Consider the following 23351-nt stretch of genomic DNA (forward strand, 5'->3'; position numbering starts at 1 on the left):
GACATAAGACCGTTAGATTGCCTTTAATGAGAGGCAAACAAGGCACGGCCGCCTATGGTCTTAAGAAGGTTGACCAAGAATTTAAAATTGACATAGGACCATAAATGTGCTTGAAATAACTGGCAAAAATTTGTTTAAAGCCATCTTTATCTTTCAAATAGTACCTATTCGTTGCCTAAGCTTAGCCCCACAGTCTGAAAAAAATTTGAATTTTTCACAATTTTTTTTTAATTTTTGGGTCACTTGCCCGAGACTCTTGGCGGGTGGGCACCCCCGAATACTGTCTCAAATTCCTCTCTCAATTTAGCACTTGTTCACGGATGCCCACCATCTCCAATCACTTTTCCAATAGTATCTATTCATTGTCCCCAGCTCAGTTTAGCAATCTGAGCCAATTTCCACTTTTTCAAGTTTAGGGTCACTTGCCTGAGACTCTGGGCAGTTGAGGTGGGCACCTCCAAAAATTGTCCCAACTTCCACTCTCGCCTTAGAACTTATTCACGTATACCTAAAACCGTCAACGGTTAGACTGTTGCCCTAGCGGTAACCATGCATGCTCTACACACATACCAACAATTTTTTTTTTTTTTTTTTTTTTTTTTTTTTCTCTCCTTTTCACATCGGGTCCCAATCTAGCTCATGTCCATCGCTTAGCATTCAGGCCTTGACAAATAAAGCCCAGAAAGTCAGACCCCAACGCTCCACTCTGAACACTGACTAAGACCCCAATTCTGAGCTAGTGGATTTCAACCATTCAGGCTGGTGGACTAAGACCCCCGTTGTACCTCCTGGCTGAAGGGCAATAAAACGGAGATCATCACCGCCGGTAGGGATTGTAAAGTCTGGTGCAGTATTCTTTACCTTTTTTCTTCAGGAATGTAATTTTACATCCGCTTCAAAGTTGAGTATATCAATTAAATTCATTAATCAGGTTGATTAATTTCTAATATGAAAAAGTGGAAACTGTTAATAATGCTAGTTAGCAAAAACAGAAAATACGGGATCATTTTAGGCTGAAATCTTGATAGAGTAAAACATTTTAAAAGTTAGAGGTAGTTCTTATTGGAATATGCATTTTTCAGTCATTTGTGGCTAGGATTCCTTTTAAATATTCAAAATAAAATGATTAATAATAGCAACCGTAAAAGAGTATAGGAATTTATATTAATAAAAAAAAATGATAAAAAAAATAGAAAGAAAAAAGCGGTGCCAGCAACACAGTAAACAATTTGTATAATTCTGTGATTTCTAAAACAAGAATTTTTTTTTTAAAATAGAGCATAGATTCGTTGGTGGTGTTCAAGAAAAACCTAAGTAACGTCTATTAAATAGTATATCGAAATTATAGCTATATAGTAAGAGTTACCGTGTATTTGAATTGTAGTAAATTACAACCATTTACTATAATCTAAAAATAGAAAAAAGGATTTCAACCAGAATTGAAAAAAAAAAACTAGAACAAGAAGAACGATTAGTCACACTATCTACACAAAATAAATAATAGGGAAGACTATGATATTTCAAGAACAAAAACAGTAAAAGAAAGAACAAAAAGAGTGATTAATCACACATGCTGTTATGCCATAACCTAACTTGCCCATTGCGTGTTCTTGAGATCTCAAAAGAAAGAAAATCTCCTGCCCCCCAAACTCTTCTCCATGAAAATCCCCCCCCCTCTGTGGAAAAATCCTTTCCTCGTAAAATCCCCCATCACCGGGGTCGCCACCCCTAGTGATTTATCACTATTTCTAGTGATTTTTTTATATTGTCTAAACAAAAAAAAAACACTAAATCAGCACATAAATCACTAGATTATTAGTCAAAACCACTAAAACCTAGTGATTTTTTTCACTGGGCGGCAACCCTGCCCATCACCCCGGCAATTCCCCCTGGAATGTCTTCCCCATATATAAAATAACGATCGTATTTTTAAATTTAAAAGTGTTGGAAAAATTAGGGCTGTTTACTTGCCCGCCAGGTGTTGCTGGATAAAAAATATCTAGAAAATTTGAATAAAGTCAACGGAAGGGATAATTAATATTAGAAAAATACAAATAAATTCAGCGAAAGCAACTGTCAAGTATTTGTGTTCAGGGCCATCTAATTTTGGTTAGCACCAAAAGTATTAAAGAGGCTTTAAGGGGGAGGGTGTATACCTAAAACATATCCAGGAGTGTGCTAAAAACCTCCTTAAATTTTGTTAGCGATCGGATGAACAGTGTAGTAATGCATAGAGAATATACACACAGATATACATTTAATTTACTCATATAAAACATTATTATATTTTATACATTATCAAACACAATTGAATGTCTGGATTTTTAAAATTGGGTCGCTCTCCTAATACTCTAGGCCAGCGAGCCCCCCTTTTATACTTGGGTTGCTTGTTGGCTTGTCAATTCTGGCGACTTTTCAGTCAACCAAAATTTAATTGATTTTTGTTAGCCCAACTGTCTGAGCTTGCGAATTGGTTCACTAGCCTGACACTAGGCAGGTGGGTCCCCCTGTTAGACTTTAGACGCTTGTTTGCCTTGCAATTCCTGGCGACTTGTTGGTCAACCAAATTCAATTAATTTTTTTTTAGCGCAACTGTCTGAGCTTGTGAATTGGGTCACTCGCCTGACACGCTAGGCAGGTGGGCCCCCCTGTTAGGCTTTGGACGCTTGTTGACATGTGACTTCAGGCGACTTTTTGGTCAACCAAAATTTAATTATTTTCAGCGCAACTGTCTGAGCTTATGAATTGGGTGTTAAACCTGACTTAACGGTCATATTTCAACTCTAAAACTTGGTCAACCTGCCTGAGACTCTAGGGGGGTTTGCCTCTCTAAAAGCTAACACACAAGTATTTGTCCAATAAGAGAGTTATAGCTACTCCCGCCGTTTACCCGTACTGTTTACCAAAACACTTGGAAAACTATAAGTCTCTCCGTTTGCCTGCAACTCCAGGGAACTTGTCGGTCATATGTCAATCCTAAAACACGGTAGTCCGCCTGAGACTCTAAGCGGACAAGCCTATTAGGCCACTTGTTCGCCTGTGAGTCCAAGCAAATTCAGTCACCAGGTTTTGCACACAAGTCCAGTGGACATTGTCCGTCACGAGTCAACCCAAAAATTTCGATCATCCCTTAGTTCTATGGCTATCTACCTTGGTTCTGCTTTAGGATGGATAGATGGATAATAGACTATCTATCAACAAGTGAAAATGACATCATTTTTATACAATCCTGAAAAAGGCTTATTGCAGCTTTGCCTCTCACTCAGACTATCTGTCTTGGCTTTATTTCCAATCAGCCATGGCTTGGTTGATGGCAACTTGATTTGAATTCAAAGTAAAGAGTAATAAAGAGTAAAGTAGAAAATTTCGATAAATATAATTTTAAAATAATAAAAAACCAAAACAGCTATCAACCATATAAGCAGAAATGAATAACATAAAAAAAAAACACAATAAAAAAAAAAAAAAAAAAAAAAAAAAAAACAATGATGTCTAAAAAATTGCGTTTGAATGGGTGTCTCTTAGTCTCTTATTATTCAAAACCTAAAGTAACTTATGCTGAGAATTCAACTAAAAGGAAACTTTGCAAGTTAAAAGAAATGGGTTAAGTATTTATTAAATACACAAATATTCCTCTCAAAGTTGAGCTTACTCAAAACTGTTCCATTCTTCAAGAAGCAGGGGGCGTACGGTTATCCTTTCGGGTTAAAGCACTATTTGCCATTTACAGCTCAGGGTGTCTTTATATATTATCATAAAGACAAGACATGTAGAGTAGAGAGAGGATAAACAAAAATTTAGAATAAGGACTCTCAAGAGGTGCTGACAGTGCAAAGGCGGGTGAAATTCTTTTCATTTCAGTTATGTCTGATGTTGCGCCCCTCCTCCAGCACCATAAGAGATGGGAGGACTTTTATAAGTTGTTATCTGAAATTTCAAAGTTGGTTTCATTGCCTCTTTCCTGGGTCATGTGTGCCCCTATTAAGTTGAATCATTATTTTCACCTAAAACCAATAAATATTAAAACAAAAGTCTCTTTGCCCAATGGATTGTTTAGTAATGTTTCATGTTCCGTTTAAATTGAGCATTTATATGTTCCGATTAAATCAGCGTTCTGATTTAATCAGCAGCTGATAAATCAGAGTTTCTCTACTTCCACTCTCTAAAGATGTGAGTTTAAATCACTTCATGACAACAAGCCATTGTACTAGATAGAATTGCTTCTCATTTTTTTATCTCTTCCTATTGTAATGATAATTCTATAGCCAGTATTTTTTAATGTCAAGTTTTGACAATTTTCAGGGGGGCTGCTAGTTGGTTTACTATCGACATCAATTGAATATTAGATACTGACGCTGATAATCTAGAAGATGTAAATTTTCAAAATCTCCAGTATATGTATTTTACAATAGTATGTACTTGTTGTATTTCAGTAGAGTAGACTTCAAAGTATCGTAATTTAGAGTTTTAATCAAACAGTATGGGTAACAAATAAGAGAGGGAACGGGCGATACTTTCGACACAAAAAAACTGTCAATGCCATCTAATGTATTTGCCATCTTGGTATTTTTCAATCTAAGAATAATTAATTTAGTTAGTGTAATTGGTAAAATAAGGGTAGCAATATAGGTTTGATGTCAGTTCATGAAAAAAGAATGATTATAGAGCTTTAAAAATGTCGCGGAACCCTAGATAGTGTTGATCAGGGTTGTATCCAGGATTTTTTTTCCGGAGAGGGGGGCACGAAAGTATTTTTTGGGGGGAAGGATACAAAAAAACTTATAAAAACGCATCACAAATTTTTTTTATTCATTTTTTTGCATTTTTACGAGTCCAACAAACATTTTTTTGGGGGGGGGGGGGTCCGAACCCTCTAAACCCCTCTTCCCTAGATTCGGCCTTGGTGCTGATAGTTTTTTTTTGTCGACACCAGCGCCAATTTTCACTCTTGCAAGTTACCCATATTCTTGGTCGTAACCATTTGCTTAGGTACCGGTAGGTTAAAAACATTAGTTTAGGTACCGGAGCTGGTACATTACGTTATGCAAATTACGCTTGTCTTATTTCCAGCTCTCAATCACAATCACTTCTATCAGAATGTAAATCTGTCACAGATTCTTCGACGTTCTCAAAAATTGAAACATCGGAAAATAAATCCACTCAGAAGTCAACTACTAAAAATGGTGTAAACTCAAACGATCGACGTCAATCTAAGAGAAGAAAAATTGAATTCCCAGTTGAACAACTTGTTGAAGAAAATGCTGTGTCATCTCCTTTCAAAGTTGATTTTAAAACAAATGCTCCATCTGACCAATTGCCGGCATTTAATTTGAATGATGCAAAGTGTGTTCGCTTCGAGTCCCCATCTGGAACAAAGGTTGCTGTAACTACTGATGATGATGAATTTGTTCCAAGAAAAAGGAAATTTGTCCCCACACCTTTCAAGATAACTCCTGCAAATGGCTCTAAATATGAAGAAAGCAAGAATGTTTCACTTCAAGATGAAGGCGAAATTCATAACCTAAGTGCCTTATTTAAATCACCGATTCGGAACTCTCCTACTACTCAGGCGGATCAAAAAAAAATAGAGGACTCTGATGCAGTTATGCAGAAGAAGAAGGGTAAAATTGTTTGTCTAGAAATTGAAGGAAAAGAAAACAGTATTTTCAAAGAGCCATTAGTGGACCAACAAAGTTCTGTTTTGAGTATGGAAAATGAAGAAAAGCATGCTTTAGACTCGCCTCCTGAATTGGGTGGCAAATACAGTGAACATGGAACAAGATCGAAGAAAAGAGATCGAAAATCGGAACTTCCGTTGAGATCATTGCGGTCAGCTGCGATCAGTAGCCCGAATTCTCCCACCTCACCAGATTTATTGACAAATAGGAAAACAAAGGCTAGACCAGCAGTGATCTTGTCATCTTCAAGAAGAGGTAGACCGAAAAATTATGTTGATACTCCTCGACCTGTAATTGTGTTAAATAAGACATCAGGGGGAAATTCTTCCGCCAAAGTTAAGACAATTAAAGGAACTGACCCTGCTAAAAGTATGGTTTCAAATATATCAAAGGAGGATTCATCACCAAAAACGGAGGAACTGAAAAAAGACAATCTTGCTAAAACTGCTTCGCATAAAACTACAAAAGTTATGCATGATTCGACAGAGCTGAATTTGGACCAACTCTCGAAACCCAGTGAGTATGATTCTGCGGATGAATTAATATCAAAAGATAAGAATAAAATAAAAAAGAGATATTTGAAAACTACTAAAACTAAAAAGAAAAATCAGAGTCCTACATTGGAAAATTATGTTGAAATGAACAGAGTAAAATATATTGAAGTGCCTAAATCCCCTGAGGAGCAATCAGAATGTGAAGTAAAAATTTTAAAGCCTGCATTTTCAGTTAATGATGTGATTGGTGAAGAGACATCAGAAAGAGACGGTGATGGGGAGAAAAGCCAGTGTTTAGATGGGTTTGCATCAGAACCTAGACCTTCTACCTGTGAAAAAAGCCAGGGTGGTTACAACAGCCCTGTGAGAAGTGTCAAAAGAAATCATGAGATTATTACCATTGATGAATTTGAAAACACCACAAGAAATGTTTCTGAAGTATGTGACGAAAATATACTATCTCCGGAAGTGTTGAGTAATGCCTCATTGCTTTCTCCTACTGAGTGTTCAGCTATGCTCGAGCACAGGGAAGTAAGTTTTGTTTCAGATTGTGAAAGTGAATCGAGCTTACCACTATCTGTGCTTCAGCTTCGATGTAGAACAAGAAAAGAAAGTAAAGCTCTATTGAAATGTAATGACAAATCAAATGAACATGAAAACATACATAGTTGTTCCTCAAAGATTTACAGTGATGAAGATTTACCTATTTGTTCAGTAACGGATGTAAAAAGTTTAAGTAGTGCCATGGTTTCTGATAGCTCTGATATACCGAGCTCTGGTGATGTTTCAGTTGTAGAATCAGCGGAAAAATCTGGTTATTCTGCAGACTCTTCAGAAGGTCAAGAGACTCTTGTACCGAGTAAATTGGACGATTCCTATACTTTAAATGGAGAACCCGTGAGCTATTCAGTGATGTCGGTAATTGATTCGAAGAAATCTGGAGTGACGGAGAGCCGTCTTAAAGAAGATACAAGCATAAAACCCCAACAATCCACTGAATGTGGAGGTGCACCAGAAAGCGCAGATCTATTTTCAGAACCATCCCCCCTTCGAGTTTCACCACGTCGCACACCAAGGAAATCTCCATCAAAGCCTTATGATAAGGATATTGCAGATACTGTCAAATGTTCCCTTAAGTTTGAAGGTAGTCCGCAAAAATCTTCGGGGCCATCGCCATCAACTGAAAAGAAAGCAGAGAAAATTACAGCCACACACTTGACCCCTTATAAACAATCAAAATTAGGTAGAATGCCATCTCTTAGTGGCAGAAGTGCACAACTCGTTGTATTGGCTCAAGCAAAGGGGAAACAAATGGAAAAAGAGATTCAAGGTAACCTTTTATGCTATCTCTATTCTCTTTCCTTTATTCTATTGTACATTTTATTTCTGTTTTTCTATTCTACATTTTCTTTCCACTTTTCTATTCTACATTTTCTTTCCTTTTTGTATTATACATTTTCTTTCCTTTTCTACATTTTCTTTCCTTTTTTATATTCTACATTTTCTTTCCTTTTTTCTATTCTACTTTTTTTATATTCTACATTTTCTTATCTTTTTTCTATTATACATTTTCTTTCCTTCTTTCTATTCTGTATTTCTTTCCTTTTGTCTATTCTACTTTTTTCTCTTTTTTTCTATTCTACATTTTCTTATCTTTTTTCCGTTGTACATTTTCTTTCCTTTTTCGATCAAGAAAATCCACTGTCTGCAAGTTATGTACATATTGTAATGTTGAAATTTTTCTATTAACATGATTCGTTCTGAAGATCCCAGAACGTGCATGAACGATGCATGATTTGTTCATAAAAATTCTACATTTTCTATCCTTTTTGTTCTATAATAGAAAATATGGAGAATTTTTGTTTAAAAGAGAGGATGCGCTTAAAAGATTTCCTCCGGTATCAGAATCGAACATGCTTTAGAGGGTTCAGTTTTTATTGGGGATAATAAAAATAAGCTTCTTGCAGGGTTGTGCTATAACTAGAATAATAATAAGCTCCACTAGAATAATGAGTTATTTTATCCGCAAAAAAAAGGTTGCCAGTGAAACAAATCATGCTCAAAATAAGTTTCGTGGCTTTTGCCAAGAAAAATCAACGAAATGCTTTTTGTGGGGAAAAGTGGAATTTTTCTACTTTGATGTCTAGTTTGTTGTTTTTTCATAGTCTCAATCTTAAGCTTTTCTGTTCTTCTTTGTTTTCATCTGCTTCTTTTTTTATTCAGGTTTGTTCTATGTTTGCGTTTCATTTTTCTCTTTGCGTTTCTTTTTTTTCTGCTTTTCGTCTTTTTTTTGGGGGGGGGGTCTATATTTTTTTTACCTTCTATTGGAAAAAATGTATGAAGTTCCATTTGCCCAAAGTCTAAAATTTTAGCTTGAACCAGAAGCCTACAATTATTTTTCTGTTAAAGAATTCTTTTGTAAAAGAATTTTATCTCTTATTGTCGATTTAATGTTTTGGCACTATTACAGCATTGCGTGTTGGTTTCAAGTTTTTAAGTTATTTCACAAAAAGTTTGCGCTTGAAAAAATCGTTTCAATTTTGCATTTATAGTTGCAAAAAAATCAATTTCAATTTGAGCTTTTTATTTATTGTATTCAAGATTGAAAAACTGAAAGGATAGTAACTGTCGAGAATGTATCGTGAAGTGTCAGTAGTGACGTGATGGAAAAGTAGAAAACTAACCTTTGACGGTTTTACTGCTGCTTTCTAACCAGAATCGCCACTTCTGGTGATTTATCACTATTTTTAGTGATTTTTTAAATTGCTTAAACAAAAAAATCACTAAATTTACACAGAAATCACTAGACTATTGAAGATAATTACTAAATCAACCAGAAAATCACTAAAATCTTGTAATTTTTTGTCACTGAGTGGCAACCCTGTTTCTAACCCTAATAATCTTTGTGGTTGGTCACTTCTCGCATCATAAAATCACTGAATTTACATTTTTTCAACAAGTGTGCCAACCATGATCTCTGGAAATCGCTTTGATTCATTTAAAGTACCTGAAAATCCAGATGTGCTGCCGTTCATAGGTAGAACAAATACAAAGGTAAACAAAGGTAATGCATAGGTAAACAAATACAAATAGGTAAAAAAAAAATCTACGAACGCTAGTTGGCGGTGGTGATTTATCACTATCATCAGTTTCTAATCTCATAAGCTTCCCATATTCTTTAAGAAAGAGCTTATTCGAACGTACTAAGAATCATCTACTTTTATTTGACTTAGCTTTTACCTCACCATAGTATACGGCCACCTTTTAATTACCTCCCCCATTTGACTTACCTCCCCATAGTATACGCCACCTTTTGGTTACCTCCCCCATTTGACTTACCTCCCTATATTACAGGGTCACCTTTTGGTTACCTCCCCCATTTGACTTACTTCCCCATAGTATACGGCCACCTTTTGGTAATTATGTTATTCAACTTTTTACCTATTTTACGATTACCCCCAGTTTGGTATATTTTTTAGTGTTATTGTCAAAAATTTAGCACTGTTTTCTCTTTAAATTTATGACTATGGATTAGTAGCTATTCAATACAAATATTACTAATAACACAAAAAAAATACATATGTTGTGTAAAAGTTGAAAAAAAATTATTTCGAATAATTTTTAGAATTTTTTTTCTTTTCTTTTTTTCCTAAATGGAACTTGGCTTTGTGTGTATGTGTGTTTGTATCCACATTTTATACGTAGGTTTCTATTATCTTGTCAGAATTTTTTTCATTATGTAATCCTAACTTCTAATTGTTTAAATTTTTCTATAGCATCATTTTTTTAATATATTTTAGAAGGTTTTTGGAAGATTGTAAAAATTCTTAAGCTTTTGACAATTAAACCTTTTGATGCTAGCCTGGTTTCAAGTTTTATTTGAAATAAAAAAGAAAAACATGTATATTGAACTTGAAATATTTTTATTTTTTGAATGTATTGTTACGTAAAATATCTCTTTTGAATTAATATTTTATTCAGATTTTCTTTTAAAGTAAATTTATTTTTTACTATTAAACCTGAAACGTTAGATTTGCTGTTTTTATAGGGTGAGGATATGACCTTGAAAATGACCCTCCCCCTCTTCCCGGAGAAATTCCCCTGATACCTGCCCTTAATATGTTGAATTATGGCTTTTCCGTTTGATTCTATTTTCGAGTTATCATTTTCACTGTAGACGCCAAGAAACTATCTCCATCGATTTCTGAACAGCCAGAGGTGCAAAACAATGGAGGAGATTCCAAGCCTCAGTCGCCTGCCAAGCCCTGGAAAAGACACTCCTATTCTCCAAATGCAAGTCCTTCATCTTCAATTCTAAAAAGGAAACTAAGTGATGAAGATAATATAACACCACCATCTAAGGTACATCTTCTTCTTCTGCTTTTTTAATATTGAACAATTTCTCTGATTGACGAATTATGTGATTGGCCAATTTTCTGTCTCTTTTGTCGTACTCCTTTCGACCAAATTGTTCCCATTCCTCTTACATTTTAGCCCCCGGTGCCGAAGCCCTATGTTATTCATGGCCGAAAAACTGTCATCAAAGGAAATTACTTCTTAGACATCACACTCGTAGAGAGCTTAATATTGAGTAGTCGCGTCAACAAACATATTTGTTTAAAATCAAACCAAAACGACATATTTCTATTATATAGATTAACTAACTTTTTTCTTTTTTTAATTTAACTTTTTTTTAACTTTTTTTTCGTAAACCAAAATTTTGTTGTTTAACACATGTGTTAAAAATAAATTTCTTTCGTATTTCTCGAGTATTGAAGACATGTTTTTATGATCTCTGTGGCGTGATTTCTAGGAATGATTAAGATACGTATTTGTTCTTCTATTTATTTTTTTTCATGATTGAGTGTCTTTCTGATACTACACTCACCCCACGTCAACCGTTTGGTTTTGGGTGAATCACATTGATTTTTTAATGTAAAATTTTTGCTAAAGTTAATTATATATATCATTATATATCAATACAGATTTATTACCTGAACAGAATCCAGATGGTATATTGAAAATATATTTTAATGAGCGAGCAGGTACACAGCTGCGAGGCATAATAGTGACAATTCTGGCAGTTCAAAATGGAAGGTGAATTGATGGTATTTGCTAAAACAAAAATTGTCAGTTGGTTTGTGTTCAAGAATGTTGAAGAGAATTATTGTTAAGCTGAAATTTTAAATTACAGCCAAAAAAATGTGTTCGATATATATTAGGTTAGATTATTTCAAAACGACCTAATTAAACATGATCAGTAGGTAACCACCCATGGGAAGACATAAATGCACTGGCACTGGGCGGTTACCACAAACTATTTCAACTTACTTAAAAAAATAACTCAAATTTCTAAATAAATTTTAAATTCCTTTTTAACACGTACTAATGAAATTCTCATAAAACGCAGAAAAAAAAGAATATAATAACAAAAGAAAATAAATGATAACATATATCTTTAATCTCTGAATCATGGCTCCTCACCCCCCTAACAAAACATTATTTACTCTTTTTTTAAACAAATGCTGGTGTTCAGCCGCCTTAATACTTTGGGAGGGAATTCTACACCCCAGGCCCAGATGTTTTATTTAAAATCCAGTTCGACTTACATTCCTATACTCAGTCTCCAGATTATTAGCATTCCTTGTATAATAATCATTATTTTGTCGAAAAAAATCTAAAGACACCGATGAACACACTTAATGCAAACACTGGTAAGTAAAAACCGCAGCCGGGTAGTCACCAAATAGTCCCACATCCACCATCTCTAGTTTCCTAAAACATGCTACTGTATTTTTAGTTACTTTAACGTAGCCCCCTATCAAACGGACTGCCTTATTCTCTAATACCTGTACACGCATAAAATTGCTAGCCCATAACACACAGCCGTACGATATATAGGGGCTAATAATCAAACAGTTCGTGGTAACGAACTGTAAGTAAGGAGCGGCCCGGCTCAATGGTAACCGAAAGTCTAGAAAACGGGTTTTTGATACCAATAGATACATCAAAAGAATCAGATTTCAATGCTGATTTCAAATATATAACTTTCATCAAGTTTAGTTCTACCCATCAAAAGTTAATTTTTTTTGACGTTCCACTAAAGTTCCACTTTCTCACAACTCTTTTTAAACAATAAAAAACTTGAGCGTAAAGAGCGAGGCGTTGAGGAGGGGACAGTCCCTTTCATATACGGAATAATTTCTGTTCGTTTTAAGTTTTAACGTCGTTTCTTACTTTCAGTTAAAAAAAACTTGTTTTTTTATTTAATCGTATGATAAAGAAGCAACATCACCCGACCTGGTGCGAAGTGCTTCAGTCGACAAATATATAAATCGATATTTATATATAAAATTCAATATATATAAATTCCGAGTTGGTAGAAAAAGCACAAATTAAACGCTAAGAGCAAAATGTCGACTGAGTCAAATGCGGCAATTACAATTAACAATTAAGTTAATCTACAATTAACCTTTCTTTTAAACTTGTTTCGACCATTTCTAAAATGCCGTCACGTCATATAGATAGATAGATAATTCATTAGTGATTGAACCGGAAACCCGGTATTTCACATCTACAACTACAAAAACTGTAAAATTACACTAAAAAAGAGAAATAAACTCGACGAAAATACAGAAAGAAAAAAAAGAAAGAGAGGAAAAAATAGGACTACGATATAAATAATAAGCATATCACTTTAGAAATCAACTATGAACGTTGATCAAATCGAACCGTATCAATGAGAAATTTGATCACTAAAGACCGAGTAAGCTTACAAACACTCAGCAAATACAAATCGAAAGGAAAGAAGATTAACAGATCATTTAAACACTTTATAAAAAACGAGCGAGGAAAAGAATAATTAGTACATTCAAAGAGGAGGTGTCGCGTCACATACAAACAGTAAAACCAATTCCGTGCATCTAATCGCGACAAAACAGCACCTTATTGAAGGTGTTTGAAACCGACAAAGGAAGTATCCGTTGATGGCATAGAAGAAAAAGCGCAAACACTTATTTTTTCATGGAGGTAAAACGTAAATTGTAGTGGAGATCAACTTATTCTAATCTCATGTTAAGAAATATACTATACATATCCTTGGTGTGCGCGTAACTTAACCCTCACTTAATTGTACCACCATTCAACTCAAGCTCGAGTGAACTCCACCCTATTTGGCTCAATCCCCTTCCAGTATCATTCCTGCAATTATGAAGTTCAAGTGTGTTCAGGCCTTGGACATGAAATTTTTGGAACTTGTTAATTATTCAGAACACGCACTAAGAATTTAGATCTTTAGATCTGTAAAAATCGGTTTCATAGTTCATAGCCACAAGACGTGGGTGACAGAATGCATTTGACTTGTATAATTTGGGCTATATATTTGCATATTAGGGGAGGGAGGGTGAGGGTAAAGTATTTGGACAGCGTGAAGTTAGAAAACAATTCCTCCTTCGTAATACGCAGACTAATTGTAGCTAATACATTTTGTATGCAAAACTGCTATATTTTACCCCCATCTCTCCTAATGTGCAAATAAGACCAATGCATTATGTCACCCGTCTCTGGTCTTTGTGGCTATGTGGATTTCTCAGTTCTTACATTCAGATTAAGTACTTGAGTGTTTTCTGAATAATTACGAGTTCCAATTTTTTTCCTAATTTCAAATAAATAAGACAAAAAGAAATTATTGGACAAAAGGATATTAATAAATGCCCTAATATTTTGGCCTCGCTTCCTTCATTGACTGGGCTGAATTTAAAGCTTTAACGTTTGTAGGCCCAAGCGTTTTTGCCGCTCCGTATTCATATCATAGGAGGGAGGGTCAATTTTACAGAAGAAAATAATCTTTATGGTGACAATTTTAATTTTATCGCAAAATACCATCACTTATGATAATAATTTGAGAATCAAATATTTGTACGTTGGGGATATTAAGTAGGTGGGGGTATTAAGAAGGGTTTCAAATGTAAGCATTCATCTACAATGTTAGAGTCAAGATAGTCGGGATAAAAATCAATTGCTCACTTGCATGCTTCGTGATATCTGAGGCATGATCTGCGCGGCGGCGGAGTGCACCTGGCACTTTATAGTTAAATCACATTAGTCCAGATTTTGTTAAGAAAAAAACTGTTCAGTGATCATTTATTACGCCCCCTAGCATTGTATGCCCCTAAGCCCGGGCCTAGTGGGCCTATTGTTACATCCTAGCCTGTTCATCGACAAAAAGAAATATACTAAGTAGCTAAAATCTACAAGAAAATAGCTTAAAGAGAAAAGGAAATGCTCTAAGACAAAAGATGACGAGAAAACCGAAGAACACATTCGGTTTTTGTTATTTCTTTTTTGTGTGTGTTTTTTCCCCTTTTTTTCTTTTTTTGTATGTCGGTATGCCTTCACGATATTTTCTTATTTCTGTCTAAATTTTTTTTTTCTTACAGAGGCTACCAGCAGCGAAGCTGAAATACTTAAAAAAAAAATTCTTGGTTGTCTTGATTATAAGTTATAACCGTTATGTTTACATTTACATCACCTCATTTTGGAAAGGCAGTGTTGTTTGAGAAAGTTTTTTTTTATGTAGTGGATACACGTAATGGGTAAGGAGTTTATCTAGCTGTGAAACTTAATATGTAGTCAAGGAAAGGCTTTAACAAAAAAGTAACAAGGATATTTAGAGTTGGTTTTGTGATTTTGAGTAGGCTGCGTAGAGTAAGAGTTTGAAAATATTTAAAACAAAAATAGTTTTAAGCTTAAATGAGAGAAAGACCCTTATAAATCTGCTAACCAAAATTAAAATATTGGAGAATACAGTGATAACATGGGATAAGCATGGCTCTTAAGCGTGGGTGCTTCGGAAGAGGGAAGAGGATTTGTTGATGTTCTCCAGAAGCATTGTCTGCGGATTCTTTGTGGTACCCATTTAACTGGCCGAATTTTAAACAGCGAGCTGTACCAGAAAATATGGTTCTATCCAACTTTTCTGGTCAATAACAAAAGAAAGGTTGAGTTGGCTAAGGTATGTTTTCAGGATGAAGGATGACATGTTGCCAAAGATTGGCTTTTCAGTCATCCATTTACGGCCAAACGAAAATCAGGTCGTCTCCGATGGGGTGGTAAAAGATCCAAAGGAAATGTTTAAAGGAGGTTGCAATTTTTTGGGAGTGTGTCTTGGGGATGTAGTGATTTGTTTGTTGTAGCAGTAGTAGTAGATTTTAACTAAAGTGATGAAACTGAAAATATTTATTGAACTTTTCGTTCCCTTGCAGTCTCGCAAAGTTACATTTAGAACTCCAGAGGTGTCAGATCAGGTGCAAGTTCCAAGAAAAGAGGAGGAAAAAGACAGCTACCCAAGACTAAGACGACGTAGCTTAGGAAAACAACTTTCCGTAGCTTCAGAAGAAGGTAGTTTTTTTTAAAATTTTTAGCTTTTAGCTCGATTTTAGTTATTTTTTCTTTATCAATTCCGTTTAGAAGGAATGGTAAAAATAGTGGTAATTAATAGTAAAAATAATACTATGCTCTAATTTTGTGTTTGGGCGTTTTTGTCAAATTTTTGTTGGGGTAGTTTTTGTCAAATTTTTAGCTTTTAGCTCGATTTTAGTTTTTTTTGTCAATTCCGTTTAGAAGGAATGGTAAAAATAGTGGTAATTAATAGTAAAAATAATACTATGCTCTAATTTTGTGTTTGGGCGGGGACAAATCTATTAGCTGCATAAATTGCACTTCGAAGTATATCAAATGCTTTTAGGAACCCAGTTGTCAAACCGAACTCTATCAAACTCTATCAAACAATCATGTCTTGTCTATCGACAAGACATGATGCATTCTTTATTCATATTGTCTACCATACAGCGTACATTCCAGAACTAATTTCTAGGGAAAAGGTGATTCTCCCTTTTTGTCTAATTTCTCTAGTTTTCCCTAGGGTGATTCGGGTGAATGAATTAAAATATTAAAATTAAAACATTTTTCACCCCTGGGTTTATCTTCTGAAAACTGCAATTTTCTAAGATTTTTCTGAAGGTTATTTCATTACTGTAAAACTTTGAGGACAATACGATATTTTCTTCACTATTCCCCAGCTTGACTGAAAGATATACTAACAACACTCATAAGTTAAGTTTGAAAATGCTTAAGCTTAACAGAATTGATCGATTTGTCCTCAAAGTCTCTGTTTTTTAAGTATTGTATTTAGCTCTATGACAAGTAGAAGTATCAGTAAGAAGGTCTAAATAGACTTCACAACTTCACACGTAACTTCACAAGGAAGTTATGTGGCGCCCTTTAAATTGCCTCCCTCTTCCCTGATAGTTAACATGAAATACAACACTTGGCTACAGCAGTTCAAAATGTGTAGTGTAAATTGGGGTGATTTTTTCTAGTTTTCCCTAATTTATCAAGATAAGTTGATTTCTGTGGAGGATTTATAGGAAAAAGCTTTCTTCTGTTAAAGTTCCTAAAATTGTTTCTCTTGGTTATAATAATTTTTTTTTGCATTAATCTTCGTCCAAATACAGAGTGACATTTGATGTTCTGAAGTCTAGACTGTTTTCAGATTCTTGCCGTATTTTCAGAATTAATTCAAGAATATTCCTGAAGGCAATTCCAACAATTTTGCAAAATTCTTTTTTCCAGAAGGAAATAACTATTTCCTTAGTTTCAAGTATAAAAAAAAACTTTTGGGTCTAAAAGAGTTTTTTTAAAGTTGAAAAAATTTTAAGTTTGTATAAAATTTCTTGAATAAAAAAAAAGTTTCTTGTCAAGCAGAGTCTTCCCAATGGAGAGCTGTTAATTATCTAATAATAATAGTAAGTTATTTCTTGCCCACTATAGAATAAAATGAGTGGAGTAAAATAACATCCGCCAAAAAAAGAAGCAAAAAAAAAATTATTTTTAGTAGAGGAGACGGATTAAATTGTGGTATGTAACAGACATGAAATTAGCTCTTCAACTCGAAGAAAAATTAAATAAAATGAAGGAAAAAAACAAATTACAGAAGAAAGGACTGGCACAACAAAATAAATGCTGGACCAGCAGTGTATGGAACCTCAGATCGGTAAACAAACAAAAAAAACATAAAAAAATACCATAGAATAAGCTTGTTAAACTTTTTTTCTTATAAATATACCTTGCATAAATCTTTTAACCTCAAAATTTCAATATATTCATTGCTAAAAAATGACTGTCAAATTTTGCCACCTTCCTTGTAACATCAAAAAGTATGTATCGATCCTATTTAAATTTCAAGAGGTCAGTTTTAAAACGGAAATATTCTTTTTATTAAAAAGTGTTTAAAATTGTAAACAGTTAAATTCCTTTTTGCATGTAAATTTGCTAATAAATGCTAATAAAACTTTTTTCTTCTTTTCCCTTTCTTTCTCTCTCTCTCTCTCTCCCTTTCTCATGTTTCTTTATTTCTTTCTCTCTTTCTCGCCCCCTCTCACTCGCTCTTACTCTTCTTTGACATGTGTTTTTTGTAGAACCTATAGGGATATCTCCTGAAAAGCCATCATTAGCAGCTACGGTGGAGCAATTAGAGGAAACCTTACCAGTCCAAGTAGCTAGTAGTTTACCCTCCGAGAGTGCCACGTCCTTGCCTTTGCATTTGCCTATATCCCAAGATGAAATAATATTCCCTGAGTTGATGGACTGTACTGATGAAGTTGGACGCCTGACTTGTGTTCTGGCCTCTGGACCTTGGTAATATTTATTTATTTTTTCTTTTGGGGTGAATGTTTTAAAAATGGGTAACATTCAACAAGCTGAATTTGAAAACCTATACTATCATAGTAATGTGCCAGTAATGTGCCTTAATGTGCCAAAAAAAAACCTACAGTCTTGAAATTTTTAATGTAAAAAGGAAGTTAAAAATTTTTGAATATTCAAAAACATATGACAAATTTTATAATTCATACGCACCGTCATTGTTCCACCCATGAAGAAATGGGATTACATGCCAAGATATCTGTATTTTTAGTAAACACAGGCGCCAATTTACGAAGATATGGGGAGGGGGAGTTTCATGACTATGTAGGAAATTTAAAAAAAGAAATATGTTTATGCTCGAATTAAATCTATTTTCTACTGCTTGAGTTCAATCATATCCAACTTGAACAAAAGCCAAATTGGACACAAATAGTCGAATGATATGCATCTGTTTTTTATAATATATGTATTTTTATATTCTATTTGTAAATATTTTCATTTTGTTTATTATTTTGCTAAAGCAGCAACGTAGACTTCAATATTTGTTATACATACAATTAGACAAAAAATAAACAACAGTAAAACAATTTTTGTCTTAGATTATGTTGACTTTAACACTTAATAGAATTTAGAAAAAAATTACCCATATCGTATTGTTTTGCTGGGTAAAACCAGGCTCAAGATACCGGGCTCCCCTCATGAGGCCTTCGATGACTTTTTTTGGCCACTTCCCCTCATGAGACCTTCGATGACTTCTTTTGGTCACCTCCCCTCATTAGGCCCTCGATGACTTCTTATGGCCACCTCCCCTCATGAGGCCTTCTTATGTCTGATTTTTTAGCCGAGTATTCGAAATTACTCGATCTCAAGAGGCTCCAGATAATCTTCTTTTTTTAATGGATATCAATTTACTGATTCTGATTTTATGTTTTTTTGGGAGGAGGGGGGGAGGAGGCATCCTAGTTGATTTGCCGTGTCCCTCTGAACTTTATATAAAGAAAGTGTAGTCTAAAAATTATGCTTCTGTTTATCCAGTATTAGCTAATGATATCCAGTATTACATTCCGTGGCCATTTTCTGAATTTTACCTTCCCATTAAACTGATTTTCGACTCCTAATATTTAGTTTTTAGCTGATGTCACATCTTACTGTGTGTAATAGTTTTTCATTTTATTCTATCTGTGAGGGGTCCAAGAAAATTAGTTTTTGTAAAGATGATAATTTTCTTCATAAAATTTTGCATTATTTGGAAGCATTTGCCTAAGTCCCTGTGCTGTTTTGTTTTTGCTTTATTTTTCAAAAAAAAAAAAAAATTACTGTTCATCAAAGCTTTAATATAAAGGGTTAACTTACCTCATTCAGTTTGGGTGTGGGAAATTATGCTAGAAGCCTGTCCAGTGGACAGGTTGTTCAAAATACACTGTTAAACCCCTCCAAAATTTTTCTTCGAGAAGGATATTTTTTAACCTCGGATTGTCAGTACTCTTCCTTGGAAATGTCCCTAGTTATTTTGTAAATACTTTCAACTTTGTATTTTATGCCTTTACAGGGTAAAAATGCTGAACAGGAAATTGAAGGAGAGAAATGTAGCAACTGTGGGTCAACTCTGTTCCTTGCCGCCCAGCGAGATTGAGAAACTGGATATTCAGCCGCCCAAAATTCCTAAAGCCAAATCGGCTATGCAGGTAATTTCATCATCAAAACGACAAAATACTCTTTGGTTTTTTCTTCTTTTGTCTCCTCTGATTTTTGGATAGCGTGCAGAGATTTTTTTTTTTTTAATATTTATTTTAAAAATAAATAAGGTTGTTTCTAGTGCTCATAGTTCTTTTGGGGGTTTGGAAGGCTTTTGATGTAATTTTACATCTGAGACACCAAATGATTATATAAAGTTCGGAAATTTTTGGAAAACAATAATACTTCATTTTTCAAATTTTTGTCAAAATTTCTGATTTTTTTTTCCGAAAGTTAGCGTAAAAGTTCTGAGTCATTTAATTAAGGCCTTTAAGCAAAGGTTGGTTTTATCAGTATGAATAATTCGTTTATGACAGTTTTAATTTTATTTTCCCTCAGAGAAGGATATTTTTTTCCTTTTCTGCTTCTTTTTTACACCATCGAGTTACTATTCTAAGTGACAATGTAAACTGTGAATGAATTTTCTTGCTGTGGAGTCTAGGTTTTTGCCTGACTGTAATTTTAAGATTTTTGAAAATATAATCAGGTTGTTTCTAGTGCTCATAGTTTTTTGTGAAAATTTTGAATTTCCAGCAACATTAATACCTCATTTTCGAAACAGTATCAAATTCCCAATTTGTCATGAACAAATTTTAGATGAAATACAAATACCGTAGATTCTAGAAAATTTTAGAATGTATTTCCTAGTTCCAGTTCCAAAAATTTGTAGCAGGGTATATGAACTACCAATAAGTCCTTTCACCGCTTTGACTCTCTAAAAAGTATCATCAGATATTTAGAAATCCATTGTCCTCATCTGTAACCAAGTCTTCTTTTCAGCTAAAACAAACCAATCATCCCAGTTAAACTTCTTAATTCTATTGATGGGTTGTGGGAAGTGCGGGTACTTGAGTCACCTTTCACCAGCAGTTTTAAGACCTACGGGCCGGCCGGTACCAATACGGCTTATCACGTCCGCTCCCGCTCTCTTCTGCACTCTTCAAAACAAATGCTGAATATCCTCCTTCTTTTTAAGCCTTCATTATGCATTAATAAATACTAATTAATCAGACTCTTCATTAAAATATCAATAGATGCCTTTAAAATCTTTCTTTCCGCGTGCCAAGGGATGTCTGAATTCAGGATTGCAGTGTAGGTATTTGGAATATTAGCCATGCATGCAGCAGAGGCGTTTAAGGGAAATAGTCTCCACACTCCGTGGCTCCACACTCAAATAAGACATGCTGGATAGTTTCATTGGTTGAGAAGCAGACCCGGCATAGAGGGGAGTGATGTAGCTTCCAATTAAATAACAAACTATTGAGAAGAAGGGCACCCGATTTCAGACGGTAATATAGCACTGTGTGTAATCTAGTATGAAAAGGAGATAAAGTCAATTTACTGTGATTATCATTAGATCTTTGCCTAATAATATCACGTGAATTGAGGTCAGAGAGAGGACTTGGGTTTAACAAAGAAGCCTTGGTTGTCAGTAAATCAGCAGGTTTATTATATTTGGTACCTTTATGGCTTGGAACATGTTGGAAAAAAATCTGGTTGCCTTTATCCTGGTGGTTTAGAAGCTGTCTTCTAATGTTCAATAGGTCCTTATCATTGGCAATTCTATAAATTATCTTGAGCAAGAGTATTGCCGATTTGGAGTCAGAAAGGAAAAGAATATTCTCCTCTACAATTCTATAATTTAGGAGAACATCTAGGGCCAAGCGAATGGCCCATAATTCATCTGACAGACTGGAAGATCCCAAAGGAAGGGGTGAACAAAGGTTAAGGTTCAGTGATGGAGTACATACTCCTGCTCCAGCTCTCTCACCCTGAACAGATCCATCTGAATAGATTTTCCTATGATTATGGTACAACTTCGAAATCTGTTCAGCTAGAATGGTCTGAATCTCATGATTGGGAATATGCTTTTTATTTATTGGAATAAATTCTGCTTCACAAACAGGTGGACTCGTTTCCCAAGGCGGAGTGTTAGTAAATGCATACGCATAGGGGGAATACTGATTCCAAGATGAATGGCCATTGGTGCAAGCTGCCTTCAAAGCGAAGGTGAATGCGCACATGCTTGCTTCCAAAAGCTTGAATTCGTGAGAAGTATTTATTCCTTTGACTGGTTGCTCTTTCTCTTAGGAAAACCAAACCAGACAGGTGTTTCAATTTAGACAGAGGAGTTAATTTAGCCTGTGCAACCCCAGAGCAATTCGAATAGCAGAATTTTGTAAAGATTCAAGGGTTTTAAGTGCAGATGATGAGAAGATTTGGAAGTACCAAGGACACCAAAATGAAAACATATTTAGCCCTATAGATCTATCTTAGGTCTATTAATACCTGAAAATCTGGGTTTCCGACGATTTTTCGTTTAGCTGCTATAAGCATTTTTAGTTAGAATCCATCAGCAAAACAGTGTTGCCAACGATAAAACAATGATAAACTGTGGAACTGAAAAAAAAAATAACGGAAACCATTTGCTATGAATCCGACAGTGTTTTTCATTCGTGAAAATTCAAATTTACAAAATCTGTTGATTGCTAAATTTAGCGTAAAAGTTTTGAATCATATGTTTTAGTTGTTCAACCAATGGCTGGTTTTACCAGTATAATTATTTCCTTAAGCTCAGTTCTGTTTTCATTTTCCCACAACTTGGAATGTCTTTTCACCTGATCTGTTTTACGCCATTGAATTTCTGGTCCATGCGACCATTTAAACTATGAATCAATTTCTTTGCCGCGGAATGATTTTGGAAAACTAGGTTTTCGCCATTGCAGTCAAAATACTTTGTTTTTATTTGGGGGAGGGGGGTTCTACTCTAATTTTTGAATAGCCTGAACAGCTTTATTTCTTATTTATGAATATTTTTTTCGTTATTTGTTTTTAGGATCAGGTTGAAAACCAGAAATTTCTCAATCTTGAGAATTATTGACTCTACCGAATCCATATTAGAGTTTTTTTGCTTAATCTATAATTTTTTGCACTATCACAGTCTGCTTATCTTAAACAGTTCTGATGAACCCATGGAATCAAGAGAGAGTCGCAAATAATTCCTCTGAGTCGCTGCTGCGCAATGTGCTCCCCCTCCCTATTGAGGCTGAAAGGCGTGTGAAGATTTCGCAAATCGTTGCTATATGTACCTTTGGGTACTTCTGCGGTCTACCTACATGATAGGATCTTTCGTGTTGTCAGTTTAGTGTTGCATTTGGGATATTGTCGTGAATGTTCTTTAGAACAAAGTACCTCCACCAGTGAACTCTGGTGACTTCAATCACGGGAGGTAAACCTGTCTTTTCTTTGGGTGGTTTGATTTGTTGTCCTTTGAATCCATCGGATATTCTAGATTCTTCGAAGTTTTCGAATATGGGGATTTTTCTCTGCTCCTGGTTCTGCTAAATTCTGTCTAAACTAAATTATGTATATAATATGTATAGGCTCGCATATAATAGATGTAGCCTATTGATATAGGCTATAATAAATATATGCTCTTCTGCTAAAACGTAATATCTTAGCAGAAGTTCCATTCGTAGTTAAAAATTCAGCTCCTATGACCTAGTCATGACGATTCTAATGGCGTTGTCAACTTCGTTGAAAATCTGCGGAACTAACTGAAACAAACCATTTTGTCTAAAGGATAAAAACGGATTTTGCCACTTTCTTCATTCAAGCCATGGACTGTACGCTGACTAGCACGGACCTATACTTAGAATACACGTCCAACGGAAGATTGGATGGACAACTACTACTACTACTAATTACTCACAGCAGCACGATGCCGCCTTAGGGCAACACA

The 23351-nt window shown here is 34.8% G+C and overlaps 1 protein-coding gene across 1 annotated transcript in view; it reads left to right on the forward strand.

Moving 5' to 3' along the window:
• The window catches only part of LOC148951598 (uncharacterized), a 154014-nt gene that overhangs the window by 116828 nt on the left and 13835 nt on the right, over positions 1-23351 (forward strand). Inside the window, exons 15-19 of the mRNA XM_089091157.1 lie at positions 5071-7502; positions 10350-10534; positions 15436-15571; positions 17650-17869; positions 19425-19560. Coding sequence (XP_088947283.1) covers positions 5071-7502; positions 10350-10534; positions 15436-15571; positions 17650-17869; positions 19425-19560 — 3109 coding nt within the window. The remainder of the gene's footprint in view (positions 1-5070; positions 7503-10349; positions 10535-15435; positions 15572-17649; positions 17870-19424; positions 19561-23351) is intronic.

The sequence above is a fragment of the Artemia sp. Qi Xiang Cuo genome, chromosome 6 (assembly GCF_049724085.1).
Source record: "Artemia sp. Qi Xiang Cuo chromosome 6, ASM4972408v1, whole genome shotgun sequence".
NCBI lineage: Eukaryota > Metazoa > Arthropoda > Branchiopoda > Anostraca > Artemiidae > Artemia > Artemia sp. Qi Xiang Cuo.